The sequence below is a fragment of the Alexandromys fortis genome, unplaced genomic scaffold (genome assembly GCF_014885135.2).
Source record: "Alexandromys fortis isolate MF-2015 unplaced genomic scaffold, M_Fortis_MF-2015_v1.1 scaffold_77, whole genome shotgun sequence".
Classification (NCBI taxonomy): Eukaryota; Metazoa; Chordata; class Mammalia; order Rodentia; family Cricetidae; genus Alexandromys; species Alexandromys fortis.
Window position 1 is genome coordinate 8,202,982 of NW_026067967.1, and position 17,839 is coordinate 8,220,820.

At 45.9% G+C, this 17,839-nt stretch overlaps 1 protein-coding gene across 3 annotated transcripts in view; it reads left to right on the top strand.

Moving 5' to 3' along the window:
- The window catches only part of Xrra1 (X-ray radiation resistance associated 1), a 62,815-nt gene that overhangs the window by 33,867 nt on the left and 11,109 nt on the right, over nt 1-17,839 (top strand). For 2 of the 3 annotated variants that reach the window (XM_050154413.1, XM_050154414.1), the window contains exons 9-12: nt 5,858-5,986; nt 6,579-6,790; nt 12,165-12,205; nt 16,988-17,113. In XM_050154413.1, the coding sequence (XP_050010370.1) occupies nt 5,858-5,986; nt 6,579-6,790; nt 12,165-12,205; nt 16,988-17,113 (508 nt within the window). Of the gene's footprint in view, nt 1-24; nt 183-5,857; nt 5,987-6,578; nt 6,791-12,164; nt 12,206-16,987; nt 17,114-17,839 lie in introns of those variants that run through there. The other variant, XM_050154415.1, reaches the window with a different exon arrangement.

Sequence of the window (17,839 nt, forward strand, 5' to 3'; positions counted from 1 at the left end):
TGGTATCGGTGTTAAAAGGTCTGCGTGTTGGTCTGTCTCTGCATGGGTATTCTCAACCTCCAGTTCCCTTGCCCGAAGCTCGCAAACTGGGTAATAACGCACAGAGCCCAGACATGGGGGTGCGGTGCGCGGCAGTCTACGGCAACATCAGCGCTTCCATTTCTTTGGCCGGGTGTCCAGAGGTACAGCTTTACAAACTCTCCGTCTCTGCTCACTCCCAGACAGATTTCCTGCTTGTGGGAGGAGGGGGCTTTGAGGGGTTCACGCCCTCCTGAGGGTGGGGAACCCTTTAACATCTGACTTGCACTGGATGCCCTTCTGTCAGCACGCTCTAGGTTTTGATTCTCCAGGCTGTTAAGCCATAATTCAATCCCAGCAGGATCAGCAAAGCCCTTGAGGCTGCCCAGCCTCCTAGATTCAGTTCTGTCTTGGGGATTTAGGTTCAGTACACTGTTTCCTCCAGGCCTTTGGACCTCCGGCAGGTTTGAAAATGAGGCCTCTCTTTTCCTTTTCGTGCACTGTTCATGATTCTGGTGTCTCCGTGGGAAGCTTTGCTGCATAAAGTAAAGCAAGTCCCTGCCAGAGCTTCCTCTGAGTTAGTCGGTTTGTGTCCGTGATGCCCAGATCACGGAGTGCCCTGAAAAACCAACAAGGAGACTGGATCCTGGATGTAAAAGTAAACTTTTGTTCAAGTTCAGATTTGGACTCTCGTGTGTCCAACGCATTGCCAATGATTTGGCATGATCAGAGAGTCTCAAGCTCACCTGGGGTGGGGTGAGGTATTTCTAAGGTTCAGGACCTCTGATTGGCTGACATTTGTCTAGGGGTGCCCTGGTGAAAGGGGATGGGTATGTGCTGGGCTAAGGGATATCAGGTGATCCCATTTACAATTCTCCTTTGGAATGTTAAGTACTCTTCCGTGATCTGTTCCTGGGTGGTCCAATCTGAAACTCAGGCCCCTTTTGAGCTTGTCATGACTAGGTCCTACATTCTCCCCTTCACAAGTACCGAGCCACTTTTATAAGGCTAAGAATTTTACATTACATTTCTGTCAGGTTTAGCTTTAAAAATGATTTTGAATTGAAGCTCTTTTTAGTGAAACATAAAATATTTATATGACTCAGTTTATCCAAATAGCTTAAGCTTCGCAAAGCTGGGAAAGATAAGGAGGCTAGACTTAAATGTTTAAGCCTGAATAGACCTTGAGTGAGGAAAGACATTTCTAAGCCACTGGTTGTCAACTTTTTTAATGCTTTGACCTTTTAATATAGTTCCCCATTACAATTTTTCCCGTTATTTTACAGCTGCAGTTTTGTTATAACTCTTAATGTAAGCATCTGACATGCAGGTGGTCTTAGGCTACCCCTGTAAAAAGGTTTTTTATTAACCCCCCAAAGGGCTGAGACTCAGTGGGCTGAGAAACTGCTCCAAGCCCTTTGTCAGACAGCTTAGGTTGCTGACTTGCTGCATCACGAGAAAGTAACTCCCCAGTTAATTTCCAGTTAGCATTTGGTGCTTGTGGCTGTGACCCTAATTTTTAGCCTTTTCTGTTAAGTACAAATATTAACAATATAAAGCATTTTATAAGCACAAATGTCCCATAGCCTTATAAATTTAAGTATTTTAAAAACTGTTCTTAAAATTTAAATCTCACTGGTGGAAGGTGGTGGCACAAGCCTTTAATCCCAGCACTTGGAGGCAGAAGCAGGTGAATCTCCATGGGTTCGAGGCCAGCCTGGTCTACAGAGCGAGTTCCAGGACAGGCTCCAAAGCTACACAGAGAAACCCTGTATTTTAAAACAATTAATTCTCTTAAATGTCTTCCTGTAGTAGCAATTTTTTTTAATCAAAGTATCTTTTTTTTTTTTCCTTTTTGAGCGGCTTGGATCTCCCTTTGACCCACTCCCGGCAGTGTGTACACAGCCTGCCTTTTAGATCTCAGCCTGCTTCACTTCACTGTACCCGGTGCTTCTGGTGACTGTCACCTGGCACTGGCACTTCTAAAACTCCTAAGGTCCATCCGTGTGACTGGACTCTGTTTGGGACTCTAGTCCTGCCATACATTTGTAGACCTCAGCTGTTCCCTCTGATCCCTTCATGTCTTTATAATCATTGTTACCTGGGTGACGTTAAACTACAAAGTTTAGCTGCCAGAGCAAGGTATATTTCTGTGTACAAAAGCATTGAGGTGTAGATTTAATATTTTAATTCTTATTTTTTATAAACCCTGTGTTTAGGACAGGACATGAATTATCATATGAAAATCTACCTTGGAGATCTGTTGTCTCCTGGTCAGGCTCATCTCACGTGGTTGTCTCTAATCAAGATGATGGAGAAATCCTGTGACAGCCATCTTTTCTTTAACTCCAGCAGAATGGCAACCACCTGAGTAAAGAATGGTGGCAATCCAAACTGGAATCATGTCCTATGTTTCCTTTACAATTACCCATGTACAGATTTTAAATCACCAATTTCCAGTGTCACTAGCTTTAAATTTTAGCTAGCTTTGTTTTAATTTTAACAGATTTTAAACCATATCTAACCAAATAAACTTAGGAATTTTAAAGTAGAGAGTGTTCACATAAACAATCTCTAAATTGTTTGGTTGTTTTCTTTTTTTCTTTTTTTTAATTTATTTATTTATTAAAGATTTCTGTCTCTTCCCCACCGCCGCCTCCCCTTTCCCTCCCCCTCCCCCAATCAAGTCCCCCTCTCTCGTCAGCCCAAAGAGCAATCAGGGTTCTCTGCCCTGTGGGAAGTCCAAAGACCACCCTCCTCCATCCAGGTCTAGTAAGGTGAGCATCCAAACTGCCTAGGCTCCCACAAAGCCAATACGTGCAGTAGGATCAAAAACCCATTGCCATTGTTCTTGAGGTCTCAGTAGTCTTCATTGTCTGCTATGTTCAGCAAGACCGGTTTTAACCCAGGCTTTTTCAGACCCAGGCCAGCTGGCCTTGGTGAGTTCCCGATAGAACATCCCCATTGTCTCAGTGTGTGGGTGCACCCCTCGCAGTCCTGAGTTCCTTGCTCGTGCTCTCTCTTCTGGTGCTCCTGATTTGGACCTTGAGATTTCAGTCCGGTGCTCCAATGTGGGTCTCTGTCTCTGTCTCCTTTCATCGCCTGATGAAGTTTAATATTCAGGAGGATGCCTATATGATTTTCTTTGGGTTCTCCTTCTTATTTAGCTTCTCTAAGAACCCGAATTATAGGTTCAATGTCCTTTATTTATGGCTAGAAACCAAATATGAGTGAGAACATCCCATGTTCCTCTTTTTGGGTCTGGCTTACCTCACTCAGGATGGTGTTTTCTATTTCCATCCATTTGCCTGCAAACTTCAAGAAGTCCTTGTTTTTTACTGCTGAGTAGTACTCTAATATGTATATATTCCATACTTTCTTCATCCATTCTTCAATTGAAGGGCATCTAGGTTGTTTCCAGGTTCTGGCTATTACAAACAATGCTGCTATAAACATAGTAGAGCATATACTTTTGTTGTGTGATAAGGCCTCTCTTGGGTATATTCCCAAGAGTGGTATTGCTGGGTCCATGGGTAGGTTGATCCCAAATTTCCTGAGAAACCTCCACACTGCTTTCCAGAGTGGTTGCACAAGTTTGCATTCCCACCAGCAATGGATGAGTGTACCCCTTTCTCCACAACCTCTCCAGCAAAGGCTATCATTGGTGTTTTTGATTTTCGCCATTCTGACAGGTGTAAGATGGTATCTTAAAGTTGTCTTGATTTGCATTTCCCTGATCGCTAAGGAAGTTGAGCATGACCTTAGGTGTCTTTTGGCCATTTGAACTTCTTCTGTTGAGAGATCTCTGTTCAACTCAGTGCCCCATTTTATAATTGGGTTGATTAGCCTTTTACGGTCTAGTTTCTTGAGTTCTTTATATATTTTGGAGATCAGACCTTTGTCAGTTGTGGGGTTGGTGAAGATCTTCTCCCAGTCAGTGGGTTGCCTTTCTGTCTTAGCGACAGTGTCCTTTGCTTTACAGAAGCTTCTCAGTCTCAGGAGGTCCCATTTATTCAATGAGGCCCTTACTGTCTGTGCTGCTGGGGTTATACGTAGGAAGTGGTCTCCTGTGCCCACGTGTTGTAGAGTACTTCCCACTTTCTCTTCAATCAGGTTCAGTGTGTTTGGACTGATATTGAGGTCTTTCACCCACTTGGACTTGAGTTTTGTGCATGGTGATAGATATGGGTCTATTTTCATTCTTCTACAGATTGACATCCAGTTTTGCCAGCACAATTTGTTGAAGATGCTCTCTTTTTTCCATTGTATACTTTTAGCTCCTTTATCGAAAATCAGGTGTTCATATGTTTGTGGGTTAAAGTCAGGGTCTTCTATTCGATTCCATTGGTCGACTTCTCTGTTTTTATGCCAATACCAAGCTGTTTTCAATACTGTAGCTCTGTAATAGAGTTTGAAGTCAGGGATGGTAATGCCTCCAGACGTTCCTTTATTGTATAAGATTGTTTTGGCTATCCTGGGTTTTTTGTTTTTCCATATAAAGTTGATTATTGTCTTCTCCAGATCTGTGAAGAATTTTGATGGGATTTTGATGGGGATTGCATTGAATCTATATATTGCTTTTGGTAGAATTGCCATTTTTACTATGTTGATCCTCCCAATCCAAGAGCAAGGGAGATCCTTCCATTTTCTGGTGTCCTCTTCTATTTCTTTCTTCAAAGTCTTAAAGTTCTTGGCAAATAGATCTTTCACTTCCTTGGTCAGGGTTACCCCAAGATATTTTATGCTCTTTGTGGTTATCGTGAAATGTTTGGTTGTTTTCTGAGTTGTCACTGTCAGGCTCAGACTGACAGAGCGACACAGAGAAAACTTCTAAATGAGTGCTGGGTTTAGTGAAGGAAGAGCCGTGTTCCCACTCTAGAGCCAGCTTTTTAATAAGAACAGCATAAGACAGTTTTAATGTCATCTACATCAAAAGATATCTGAGCTGCTAACCCGAATCCAGTGACCAGAGCTCAGAGACAAATTCTCAGTCATGATTATAAATGTAACCACAGCAGTAGGTGGTGACTGGCTGCTGTCAGCAGAAATATCCAAACCATTCTTGTTTCAGCTCCATGCCTGCAGCAAAACTTACAGAACACTGGAAAACACAGACAAAACTTTCCAACAAAATAAGCATACACATCCTGATTGACAGGCAGGTGGACAATATCCCTCCCACTGATCTCAAAAGGACGTGTGCTGGAACGAAGCAGGTTTGGGGGAAATATTGCTCACTCACTGGTTGCCTGTGTGCCTATATCTCATGCATAGGATGTGTGCATATTTTATGACTGAAGCGAATGTGCAGGGAGGGACGAAACAGATCGGAGTCATCTGCCCCTGTGTCTTTAGAGCAACCTAGGCCTCATCCACCTTGGAAGCACAAGGCCATGTTAACAGTCACACCTAAAATGCCACTACTTCCTGCCCACCTGTGTGGCACTTCCTGCGCACATCAGGACCTCAGCCTCTTAAATCCTACTCTCAGGTGTTTTGGGAATTCTTCAAGGAAACCTTGATGGCACGGCCATGGTCCAAGCTAAGAGCATATTGTTCCCGTGGCTACCAGTCCTCAGGGTGGACGACAAAGGATACCCAGGAGTCCTCCTCTGGCCAGAACTGTACAGTGTGCCATCTGTAGCGTTTTCTATACAACTTAGTCATGCTTCATTCACCCTGGTGTTGACGATCATCTCTGCATGGCTCTCTTGTTGGCACCAGGGAAGTTTCGAAGCTGGTTAATCCCCCTGGTCAGCTCCCTGTCCTCCCCTTCTTCCTGGGGATAGTGGCTCTCATCGCTACCTTTGCTCAGTACCCAAGATCTCTGTGCCCACAGGGAGGCATCCATGACATCACTGACGAGCAAGAAGTACATCCTGAGGTTCCCGGCCCTGGAGACCCTGATGCTGGATGACAACAAACTGTCCAATCCTAGCTGCTTTGCCAGCCTGGCTGGGCTCAGGAGGTAATGTCACAGCCCCTCTCTGCACCATCCCCAACCCAGTGGGGCTCACACTCTGAGTGCTGCATGGGGTGAAATCCCAGCTCCGCCAGAGGTCTCTGCTGTGTGGCCTTAGGCAAGGCAGTTCTCTCTCTGAGCTTCGCCTGGCAGAGAAATGCAGCATCAGGAAGGTTATTTCTGGTCGTGTGTAGGATTAGCCACCACCCAGGGTAGAACCCTGACCCTGAAAAAGAAGACAAGTCCCCTACATACACACATACACACACACACACACACACACACACACACACACACACAACTACACATAGAGAACTTTAGCTGCCAAGTTCTGCTTGGAATTTAGTTACTATTTACTGAGTTCTCCTGTGCCCAGCTGTTTACATACTGTCTCATTTAGTTTTCACTAGAGCTTTAAAGATTAATAAACCTCATCCCCATTATGAGGTAAGGCCATCGGGCCACAGAGAAGGTAAATGCCCCCCATCTCAAGGTTACACAACAGGTGTCCATGTCCAAGCCTGAATCCAGCTTGCTCAGTAATACACCAGAGGTGATATCACTGATGTGATTCTGAATTTACTTTCCTTAATTGAAGACTGAAGAAATTGAGCCTGGACCAAAACAAGATTTTCCGGATCCCGTACCTACAACAGGTTCAGCTCCATGATGGATCATCAGGGGACTGGGTTACGGAGGGGCCGAATGCCCAGAAAGAGCATTCCCAGCCCCAGACGTGGATATTTGAGACCCCGGATGAGCAGCCAAATTATACTGTACTGCCCATGAAGAAGGACGTTGACCGCACAGGTGAGCCATGTCCTTGGGTCCCAATGCTTGCTCCATCAGGGAATGGGCTTCTGGGGGTTGGTTCTGGGAGCCCCTGTACTCTAAATGAACGGCTTAGACTTCCTAACCATTTCTGTCAGGTGAGGTGCTCTCCAACTCCAGCTAAAAGTGGATAATTCTTATAAAAATTCTCATATATTAAGAAACTCAGGAGTCAGGAAAGCCTGAGGCACGTCCATGTCTTCAAGGGCTCTGGGCCTTTCCACCCTCCTTGGGCACTGGCTTGCTGATTCCTATGAGGTTCTCAAGATGGCTCCACAGTTCCTAAGGTCGCATCCACATGGCATCCTCCCGAGGCAGAAAGGAAAGACACATGCCCACGCTGTAAACCCCAGGAGGGTATAGAGGGCACACGTCTGGGTTGGACATCCTGTGTTCCTCTGCATCTGCCACCTGTTTACCCATCACTCACATCACAATTCAGAACATTCCCTCCACCCAGAGTAACCTCCCTTGTCCAGTTTCAAGTTCATGTGTGGAACTGCACAGCATGGACTTGGTGCCGTTTCACTCAGTGTTGTCACTGGGTTACTGCACACATCTTTCTTTCCCCTGCTCCTATTTACTCCGCACACCATGATTTATTTCCTTTTTACTGATGAGAGACACTGGCTGTACCTAGTGGGAGGCTGTGAACTGCTGTGAGCACCCTCTCATCATTTGATGGGCACATGCCCCCACTTCCTTGGGGATACGCCCAGGAGAGAACTTGCCTGTTACACATCTCCAAGTCTGTTGAGCACTTACAGACACTGTGAGCTTTTGCCAGTGTGGCTGTCCCAGCGTTCGCGTCCACTCTGCTGTGTGTGATTCCCAGCTACTCCATAACATCATCAATGCTTGAAAGTTCAGGTTAGCTGTGCTGCTGGGTAGGTAGTGGTATGGCATAGTGGTTTCATTCCCATCTCAGATAACTAGTAATGTTGTCTGTGTTATCTATTCAGTGTTTTTAAGTTGGAGTGCATATCTTTTTCTTTATTTGCCAGTTTCTTTATAACTGTGGACACAAATCCTTTATAAATGTTACAGAAATCTCCTACTGGGTAGTTTTTCTTCCTCCTGTTCTGTCACTGCTGGGATCAAGGCCAGAGGCTCACAAATGCTCAGCTAGCCCTCTACCAACTAGCTACAACTCCCAGGCCATGTTCATGCTAATGGCATTTGATGGACAGAAGTCCTTTCAATTAAATCTGACTTGTCATTATTTTATGTCATTGTTTTTCTTTCCTGTTTTAAGACTTTGGAGCCTCTCTCAAGACTATGGAGATATTTTCCCGTATGTTCTTGTAAAAGCTCGAGTGCTCAAATGTTGGTCAATGATCTGCCTAAGGTTTTCATATATGGTGTGAGGCAGAGTCAGCGTTTGCGTGCTTGCATGTATGTACTTTGTGACCCAGCACCATTATCTGGAAGACCTGTGCTCCCCACTGAGTAGGGAGACACTGTCAGGTGACAGTGTGAGAGTGTGAGTCACTGTAGCTTCCAAAAGTCATTCTTCCTGACAACGCTCAGATGTCTCACTTCCTCCTGGTAACTACACACATGGGGTGGGAGTGGGCTGACTGCAGCCAGACCTGAGCTTGGTCCTGCCACTGGCCTGCCCCCCTCCATGGGTTCCCTAGAAAGACTTTTTATTATACAGTTTTGCATACAGATTTTATATCTGGGGCATACATATATATATATATGAATGAATGTTTTTTGAGAGAGGGTTTCTCTGTGTAGCTTTGGAGCTTATCCTGGAACTCGCTCTGTAGACCAGGCTGGCCTCGAACTCAGATCCACCGGCCTCTGCTTCCCAAGTGATAAGATTAAAGGCGTGCACCACCACTTGGCTGCAAATATATTTTTGACACAGTCTCCCTACCATACCCTGCTACCCTTCCACATTGAAACAGTTCCATAAATGAGAGCACTGTAGCTTCATACTTGGTTAGCTGCTCAGGAGAGAAGTTCTTGAGGTCCGTTGTGCCCAACAGCTCCTGGCATCACTAAAGGTCCCAACGTTTCCACCTAGATTTAGGAATTGTCCATTTCCAACAGGGTCCCACTGGGATTTGGTTGGAAGTGCACTGACTATATCGGTCAGGGTGGAAATAATGTCTTCCAGAATAGTATAAGAACACAGCCTATCGGTTTTCAGGGGTATTCTGTCTACATGTACTTCTGTACACCCCATGCATGCAATGCTCAAAGGGACCAGAAGAGGGCATTGGTTCCCGTGGGCCTGGAGCTACACAAGATTGTGAGCTGCCATGTGGGTGCTGGGAATTGAACTCAGTTCCTTTAGAAGAGCAGCCAGTGCTCTTAATCACTGAGCCATCTCTCCAGCCTGATTCCAGGGTCTTCTAAAACTCCCCCCAGGAGTGTTCTGTTGTTTCCAAAGCTAAGACCATGCACATCTATCATTAACTATGTTCCTGGATTTTTGATCTCTTTTTATGCTATCAATGGTGTTGATTTTTATATTTCAGTCCTATCATTTATTGCTAGTACACAGACATATTAAACTCCTATCACCAACAACATTTCCAAGTTTATTTCTCTCTGCCAGTCACTTGCAGGCTATCCTGAATTCTTTGTGTCCATGGTGGCAGCATCTATAAATGATGCCCTGTATGTGTGTTCTTTTCTTGTCGTAATAGTTCTTAGCACCTTCATATCACCTTATTGGCTGACCCAAACAGTATGGTGTTGAATAGAAGTGATGATGTGAATTTTTCTTCCCAACCTTAGGAGAAAAGTGTTCAGTATTTCTAAAGTATATTAGCTGTATATATTTTATAGACACTTTATATCAAATTTAAAGAAATCTGCATGTATTCCTAGTTTGCTGAGAGGTTCCCCCCCCCGTGAATTAGTGTTGAATTTTATTTATTTTTATTGAAAAGATTTCTGCCTCCTCCCATTTCCCTCCCCCTCCCCCTACTTCTCTCCCCCTCCCTCTCCAGTCCAAAGAGCAGTCAGGGTTCCCTGCCCTGTGGGAAGTCCAAGGTCCTCTTCCCTCCATCCAGGTCTAGGAAGGTGAGCATCCAAACTGCCTAGGCTCCCACAAAGCCAGTGCATGCAGTAGGATCAAAACCCAGTGCCATTGTCCTTGGCTTCTCATCAGCCCTCATTGTCGGCCATGTTCAGAGAGTCCATGCTTTTTCAGTCCCAGTCACCCTGGCCTTGGTGAGCTCCCAAAAGATCCAGCCCCACTGTCTCAGTGGGTGGGTGAACCCCTCGTGGTCCTGACTTCCTTGCTCATGTTCTCCCTCCTTCTGCTCCTCATTTGGACCTTGGGAGCTCAGTCCGGTGCTCCAATGTGGGTCTCTGTCTCTATCTCCATCCATCGCCAGATGAAGGTTCTATGGTGATATGCAAGATATTAATCAGTATGGCTATAGGATAGGGCCATTTCAGGTTCCCTCTCCTCGGCTGCCCAAGGAACTAACTGGGGACATCTCCCTGGACACCTGGGAGCCCCTCTAGAGTCAAGTCTCTTGCCAACCCTAAGATGGCTCCCTTAATTAGGATATATACTTCCCTGCTTCCATATCCACCCTTCCTTTATCCCAATCATCCCATTCCCCCAAGCTCCTCCCCTTCTCACTTTTCTCTCCCCATTTCCTCTTACCCCCATCCCACCCCACCCCCAAGTTCTCAATTTTTGCCCGGCAATCTTGTCTACTTCCAATATCCAGGAGGATGACTATATGTTTTTCTTTGGGTTCACCTTCTTATTTAGATTCTCTAGGATCACAAATTATAGGCTCAATGTCCTTTATTTATGGCTAGAAACCAATTATGAGTGAGTACATCCCATGTTCATCTTTTTGGGTCTGGGTTACCTCACTCAGGATAGTGTTTTCTATTTTCATCCATTTGCATGCAAAGTTCAAGATGTCATTGTTTTTTTACCGCTGAGTAGCAGTCTAATATGTATATATTCCACACTTTCTTTATCCATTCTTCCATTGAAGGGCATCTAGGTTGTTTCCAGGTTCTGGCTGTTACAAATAATGCTGCTATGAACATAGTTGAACAAATGCTCTTGTAATATGATAGGACATCTCTTGGATATATTCCCAAGAGTTTGCTGGGTCCTGGGGTAGGTTGATCCCAAATTTCCTGAGAAACTGCCACACTGATTTCCAAAGTGGTTGCACAAGTTTGCTGGAGAGGTTGTGGAGTAAGGGGTACACTCATCCATTGCTGGTGGGAATTTTATTTTAAAAAAAAATCCGTTGGGCTGGAGAGATGGCTCAGTGATTAAGAGCATTGCCTGCTCTTCCAAGGTCCTGAGTTCAATTCCTGGCAACCACATGGTGGCTCACAACCATCTGTAATGAGGTCTGGTGCCCTCTTCTGGCCTGCAGACAGAATATTGTATACATAATAAACAAACAAATATGAAAAATTAAAAAAAAATCTGTTGAGCTGGTAATTACATGGATTGATTTTTGGTAGTGGGAAGGTGAAAAAAAATTGAGACAGGGTCTCACCATGTAGCTCTGGCTGATGACAGAAATCTGCCTGCCTCTGTCTCTCCAGTACTGGGATTGGAGACATGCACCACCAACCTCTACAATAGATTGATGGGTGGGGGTAAGACAACTCTGGATGGACTTTATCAGTGTTGTCAGTCTTGCACTCTCTGGGCAAGACCCCTGCCCTTCGGCCGTGATGGTCCAGGAGGTGACTAGTATATGCCTTCCTCCGTGGCGATTCCTGTGAGGACTGGCGATCAGGGCTGTGATTGCCTCATGAGCTCAGGGTGTGCGATGCTCACTGCTCTTGTTTCCACCTATGATGGCACCAGAGCCTGGGGTTTTCTTTGTGTGGAGAGGCTGGAATCAGGAGAGTTAGAATCTTGGAGGAGGGGCTGCACAGGATGCAGTCCTGTGGGTGCTCAGCCCTGGTCCCCCAGGATGAGCTCCTTCTCAGCCTCTTCCCTGTATCAGCTGTTCTGAGCTCCCCAGATGAGGTGTCTTTTCTGTGCTTCTCTCTCATGAGCCACCTGGCTAGCTTCCTACTCCACGCAGGCTTCCCAGCAGCACCAGGGCTACAAAGAGCTTGCATGTTACAAAGTGAGGACGAAGGTCCATGTGACTGAAACACTGTGAGTGAGCTGAGGTGTGGGATATGATGGGAGAAGCAGGGAGTGGACCAACCGTCGGCCTCAGCAGCCCGGCTAAGGCAGTTGGGTATCATCCTAATAGGATCCTTTTCCAGTTAGCACTGAGACCGTCTGGGAGGCACCAGAGCACACAGCGGGGAAGGCGCGCAGCCCCGACCCTCTGAGATCAGTGGGTGTTCTCACCAACCTTTCCTCTGTCTTTTGTCGTTTCAGAGGTTGTATTCTCATCTTACCCTGGATTTTCGACCTCAGAGGTAGGAAGAACTGCTGCTTCACGTTTGTGTTTGTGTGCTCACTGTCCGTGTAGGGATGAACCCATGGCCTTGCACAGACAGAGCGGGTGCCATCCCACTTCCAGTCTCACCTGGGTTCCTATTCCCCGACCCGGTGAAAGGTCTTATAGTTGTAACAGATCCACAGGAGACATTTCTCTAGGTCACACTAAGTGAACAAGTCTTTGCTGAGCACTGGGACGTGGCGGGGGAACTGACTGACCAGGCCCTGACCTCATTGTCCCACAGGCTTGCCCCTCTCTTGTTCATACACTGTTTAGCAGAGCAATGACAAAAGCTACCTCAGGTTATAAAGTTGAGACCACCACCAGGAAGGAACTCGGAAGAGCCCTCTCACAAAGGCCTCCAAAAGTAGATTTCCTGCTGGCTATACTGCTGCCCAGATCTGAGCCTTGCTGTCAAAGGGGTACCATTTGATTTTGTCAACAGAGAAGACTGGTTTTCATCTCAGGGCAGAGCTCACTAACCAAGTTCATGGAGAGGATACATGTAGACTAAATATCGATGCCTCCATTTGCAGCAAGGTGTGCATGTCTGTATCCAGCCAACCCATCCCCTTGAGAGATGAGCTACCTCCTCACAGACACAACTGTCAGAAACTGTACCGGTTAACTGTGGTTGCAAAACAAAACTACTGACCACTGACTTCAGTTCAGCTGATTACTTCCCAGAATTACTGGAGCTAGCAAGATGGTTTTGCTGGTGTTGCAGGCCAGCTGGCAGCTGAGCTTCAAAGGATGTAGTGTGCCCTGGCCTTTCCACATTGTCTTTACACCGTGGTCTTAACAACAGGGCAGTTTCAGGTCTCAAGAGAGCAAGCAAGCACAGAAGAGTGTGAAATTCCAACGGGTCACATTGGCCACATTCTTTTGTCAAAGCAAACTAGAGGGCAGGATGACAACAGTGCCAACACTAACCAGCCCAGAGCTTAAGATCAAGTTTAGGGGTAGAGTTCCTAAGAAAACTGCCCTCACTCTAGGTGCCAATCATGAAGGAAGAAGACAGTAAGATGTCCACACTGTGACTGACGAGCTATAAACTTGGGAGTCCCCACAACCCTCTCTTCTGAGGTTCAGTACTTGTAGAACTCAGAGAACTTGAGAAAGGGTCAAACAACTGCAGTGGTGATAGAAAGGACAAAAAATAAAGCCAGCAGAATGAGAAGGCTCCTAAGATGCAAAACGTGTGTACCCACCCCAGGGAACCTGGCATCCCGCCCTCCTGGCAGGTAAGTCGATGTATTTACCCACCAGGAAGCTCTCCTGAGCCTCAGCATGTATCAGCTTTGGTAGAGCATCTTCTCAGATGCATGTTTGAGCTCAGAGCCCCACCCTCCAATGGGGTCTGATCCTCATCCCACTAGCAAAATGGAAATGTGGTTCAAGGAACCTTGGTAACAGACAGGCCATCACTGAGGGAACCCTGGTAACAGACAGGCACCACTGAGGGAACCCTGGTAACAGACAGGCATCACTTAGGAAACACCCAGGGCTTTAGAAGCTCAATGCCAGGAGTCTGGGACAGAAACCAGATAAATGTTTTGCCAAAAGGCAGCCAGCATACTTTTAGAAATATAGAAACGGCAGCTGCCCATTTGGGTGGGGCAGTGTCAAGGGTCACATTGCAAAAGGACATTCATATTGGATGGAAGGGCCTGTGACCAGGGATGTTCCTTGGAAATGACAGTTGACAGATTGTCAGTACTTACAGTTCAGTACCTGAGAAACCGGAAGGTGAACTGGAGGTAGAGATGTCATGGGTCTCCTCTCTGTGAAAGTCGGATGCATGCCCCTCTAGGAGAGGGTCAGTCATGCCCTCAGTACTCTGAGCCCGGTTCTCTGGGTTTCCTGGTCTGTGCTCTACCCTAACTCTCCCTTTTTGCTTACCCATTCTTGCTCCAACTCCGACCCTGCAGGGGCCCTAACAGGCCAGACTGTTGCCACCTACTTTCTCAAGAGTTCAGGGAGACAAGTGGTGGCCAAGGAAGAAAATAATTTATTACGCAGTGTGAACTCACTGAGAAGAAACGGGAACTAACCCTTGTCCTGGGGTACTGAGAAGGACTATGTAGGTCTATGTAGGGATAGAACAAGACTGTGTGGTGGGCACTATGTATACACAGTCCTTCAGCCTTGGTCCATCTCTGTGTGACCCATCCATCATTTCAGGTCTGGTTCTGGATGTAGTCTCTCAGGAAAGTATTGCTTGTGGGTGGGTGGGGTTCAGTCAGTTGACTGTCCCCACTCAAGGGGCAGCCTCCACTGCCTGATGGGATAATTGCTTCTCCCTCTCTTCCCATGGTGGGGGTGATCTGCCTGCAGTCTGCATCTAGAATCTTGAACATGTCTTCTGCCTTGAAGGATGATGGCGACCCCTTAAATGTGTATGTGTGGACTTGAGCAGGGATATGACCAAGAGTTGAGAGTTGTACAGAGATAGCTGTAGGCCCCTAAGGAGTCAGAGGCAGTCAGTCCTTCAATCCCTGTCACAGGGAGCTGAATAATAGAGATTTCTGTTGCTGTCATTGTACCCTGCTCTCTCAGATTGCAGGGGTGACATGGACCAGAGGAATCATTATTGCTCATTTCTGTTTTACCTCATGCTGGCCTGCCTTATTTGTGTGGCTTTACCAGTTGGCTCAGAAGGACATGAAATATTTGGCCCCAAGTTGTTGTTCCACACATCCACCTATGGAACAAAGGATGGTAGAATGATTACATCAAGATCATACAGCAGTTAGTGGCACTTGGTTCATGTTAGCCCCATTATCTTACCCTTGTCATGTCCTTTGAATCCATGCAATTCATGGAACATTAAGTGTTTGGCATGGTTAATCCATCAGTTCCATTTTCATGCTTGATCCTACGTTGGCCCTGAGGCACTCCAGGCTGTAGGGAGCCCAGGAACTACAGGTTGCTACAGAGAGTTGCATTGGTATGGATCTTGCTCTATTGATATAAATCTTAGGTCAATTTTGGTATTTGTATATTTCTGCTCTTAAGGTATTGTGATTGTGCAGCTCATTTAAAGTGTAATGTATAATTAATACAGGTTAATATAGAGTCATCTATAATAGTCAAGCTTATAGCCATGTTAGATTTTCTAGATGTACAGAGATATATTTCAGATGGATAGGCATTCTTCAAACCTTTTAAAGACTATAGAATATGGCATTTAAAATGTTTTAAGAACTTAGGACTTTTCATGACAATGAGACACATCTGCTCCTGGCAGCACCAATAACTTCAAGAGCATGATGGACATCAAAGAGGCTCCTCATGGAGTTTGTTAGCCGTTTGGGCAAGAAACTGCTCTTGCCTGGACTGCTTGACTGAACATGCAGGACCCACAGAGAAATGACTGCTGAACTTGCTTAAAGGTGAGACAATCTTTCAGAGTTTCTGCTTTATGAAAGAATCTGCCTGACATTCAACAGCACCGAAGAAAGTGACTGAGAAACTGCCAATATAGGTGGAATAGTCTTTGAAATTCCCTGCTTCATGGAAAAGTCTGCTGGATACTATGGGCCTGTAGGCTGAATATGGATGTCCCAATGGTACAGAAGAACTTCGGGTGACTGTCCAGGCAGCCAGATGTCTCTGTCAATTCTAAAATTTTTGGAAGTTGCTTACAGTGCACTTCCTGTTAACTTAGGTAATATTATATCCTTCTGGAGCCTTTGATGGAATTAAATAGTTATAATGATAGTTTCTTTAGTTATGATAAAATATAAAGTAGATATAAGTATAATTCTTGCTTGATATCTGTTTTTGTTATATTAATTTACTATGTTAAAATTAAAACCTTTTCATTTAGACAGAAAAGGGGAGGTGATGTGGGTTTTCCCTCTGTATGCTGTGATTACCATTGATTAATAAAGAAGCTGCTTTCAGGCTTATAGCAGGGCTAGGCGGGACGGGGGGAACTAAACTGAATTCTGGAAGAAAGAAGGCGGAGTCAGGGAGAAGCCATGTATTCACTGCCAGGGACAGATGCACCAGAACCTTGCCAGTAAGTCACAGTGATGTGGCAATGCACAGATTAATAGAAATGGGTTAAGATATGAGTAAGCCAGAAACATGCTTAAGCAATTGGCCAAAAGGTATTGCAAATAATATAGTTTCTGTGTGATTATTTTGGGGCTGATCAGTGAATGAGCTGAGTGGCCTCTGCCAACAACAGGTGGTCTAGATGAAGAGGCATCCTGTCATCAACTGAGCCTGGCTCTGGTCACTGGGTCTTAGTTGTTGCTCTATTCTGAATGAGAACTGGGGACTAAGGGCCTAGGGGTTAGGAGTTTCCCCACTCAGTCCCCTCCTGCCCTCCCTCTTCTAGCCAAGACAACTAATTGATCGACTGATTGATTGCCTTTATCAGTGTAAATACCTCCTCTACCTTTGGGGAAATTTCAGCTGAGTTGCACAGAAGGGCTAGCCAGGGCCAAGTTGCCTCACCACTGGAGGAAGGGCAGGAACCTCTGGTTTTTACAATACTCCTGTGATCTTCTGTGGCCCCAGGAAACTTGAAATTGGAACTTTGGCCACTGGAGAATTAGCTCGTGTGACCTCAGAGAATGTGGAGTCAGAATTCTGGCCTTTATGACTCCAAATGTCCCTTTGGCCAGACTCACAAAGAGGTCTTTTCACTGCACCCAATAGAAAGGGCATTTGACTGCTGCTAGCCTCAGCTTTTTTCTTTTTCAAATCATTGTGACACTTTGACTCTCACTTTTTTCCTTCTAAGACAGCCAAGATATGTTCACTTCCTCCCATATTTGAGATTCTTCCTGTGAAGTCACTGAAAGCAAGGAACCAGACGCTGGCCCCACCTTTCCCAGAGCTAAGATACCTTAGCCTGGCCTACAACAAGGTAACTGCTTTTGATGTTTCCTTGGGGCACGCATGGGAGGAAGGGATTGTGAACCGTTCTGGCCTGAAGTCCAGCAATTTCTTCCCTGCATAGTGTGGCTCTGGTTCTCAAGGCAGGGAAAGCTATTTGGCACTTGCCATGTACTGGCCTTTGTGCTAGACACAGGGTACACGTTTGAAGACCTCCAGACTAGGGCTGGAGCTTGGTTGATAGAGTACACTCGGCATGTGTTAAACCCAGGGTTTCAGTGCCCAGTGTGGCATAAAGTAGGTGTGGTGGCACATCCCTGTGATCCTGCCACACAGGAGGAGGTAGTGGCAGGTGGATCAAGGTCAGCTGCCTGGTGAGTTTGAGGTTAGCCTGAGCAAGAGAGACTGTGTAAAAGAAAAAGCCATGGGCCTTCAGAGCTTGTCAGCTGAGAGACTGAACACCGGACAGGCAATCACAATGTCAGCATGGTTGGTGCTATGAGGAATACACAGCACCGCGAAGCAGTGTATGATACCAGGTCTGACCTCAAGTTTGGCCAAGGAAAAGTGGTGTCTGAACTTAGATCTGAGTCATCGAGTTTCATCAGGTGAAGGGGTTGGGGGAACACAACAGATTGAAAAGTCCACGTGTCTGACTTCGGCTGTTTCCTCTCTATGTATAGACCCTTGGCTGTTTTCTTCTTGGAGAACAAATGCAAGCGCTCATGCACACACACACATGCACACACACACAAGT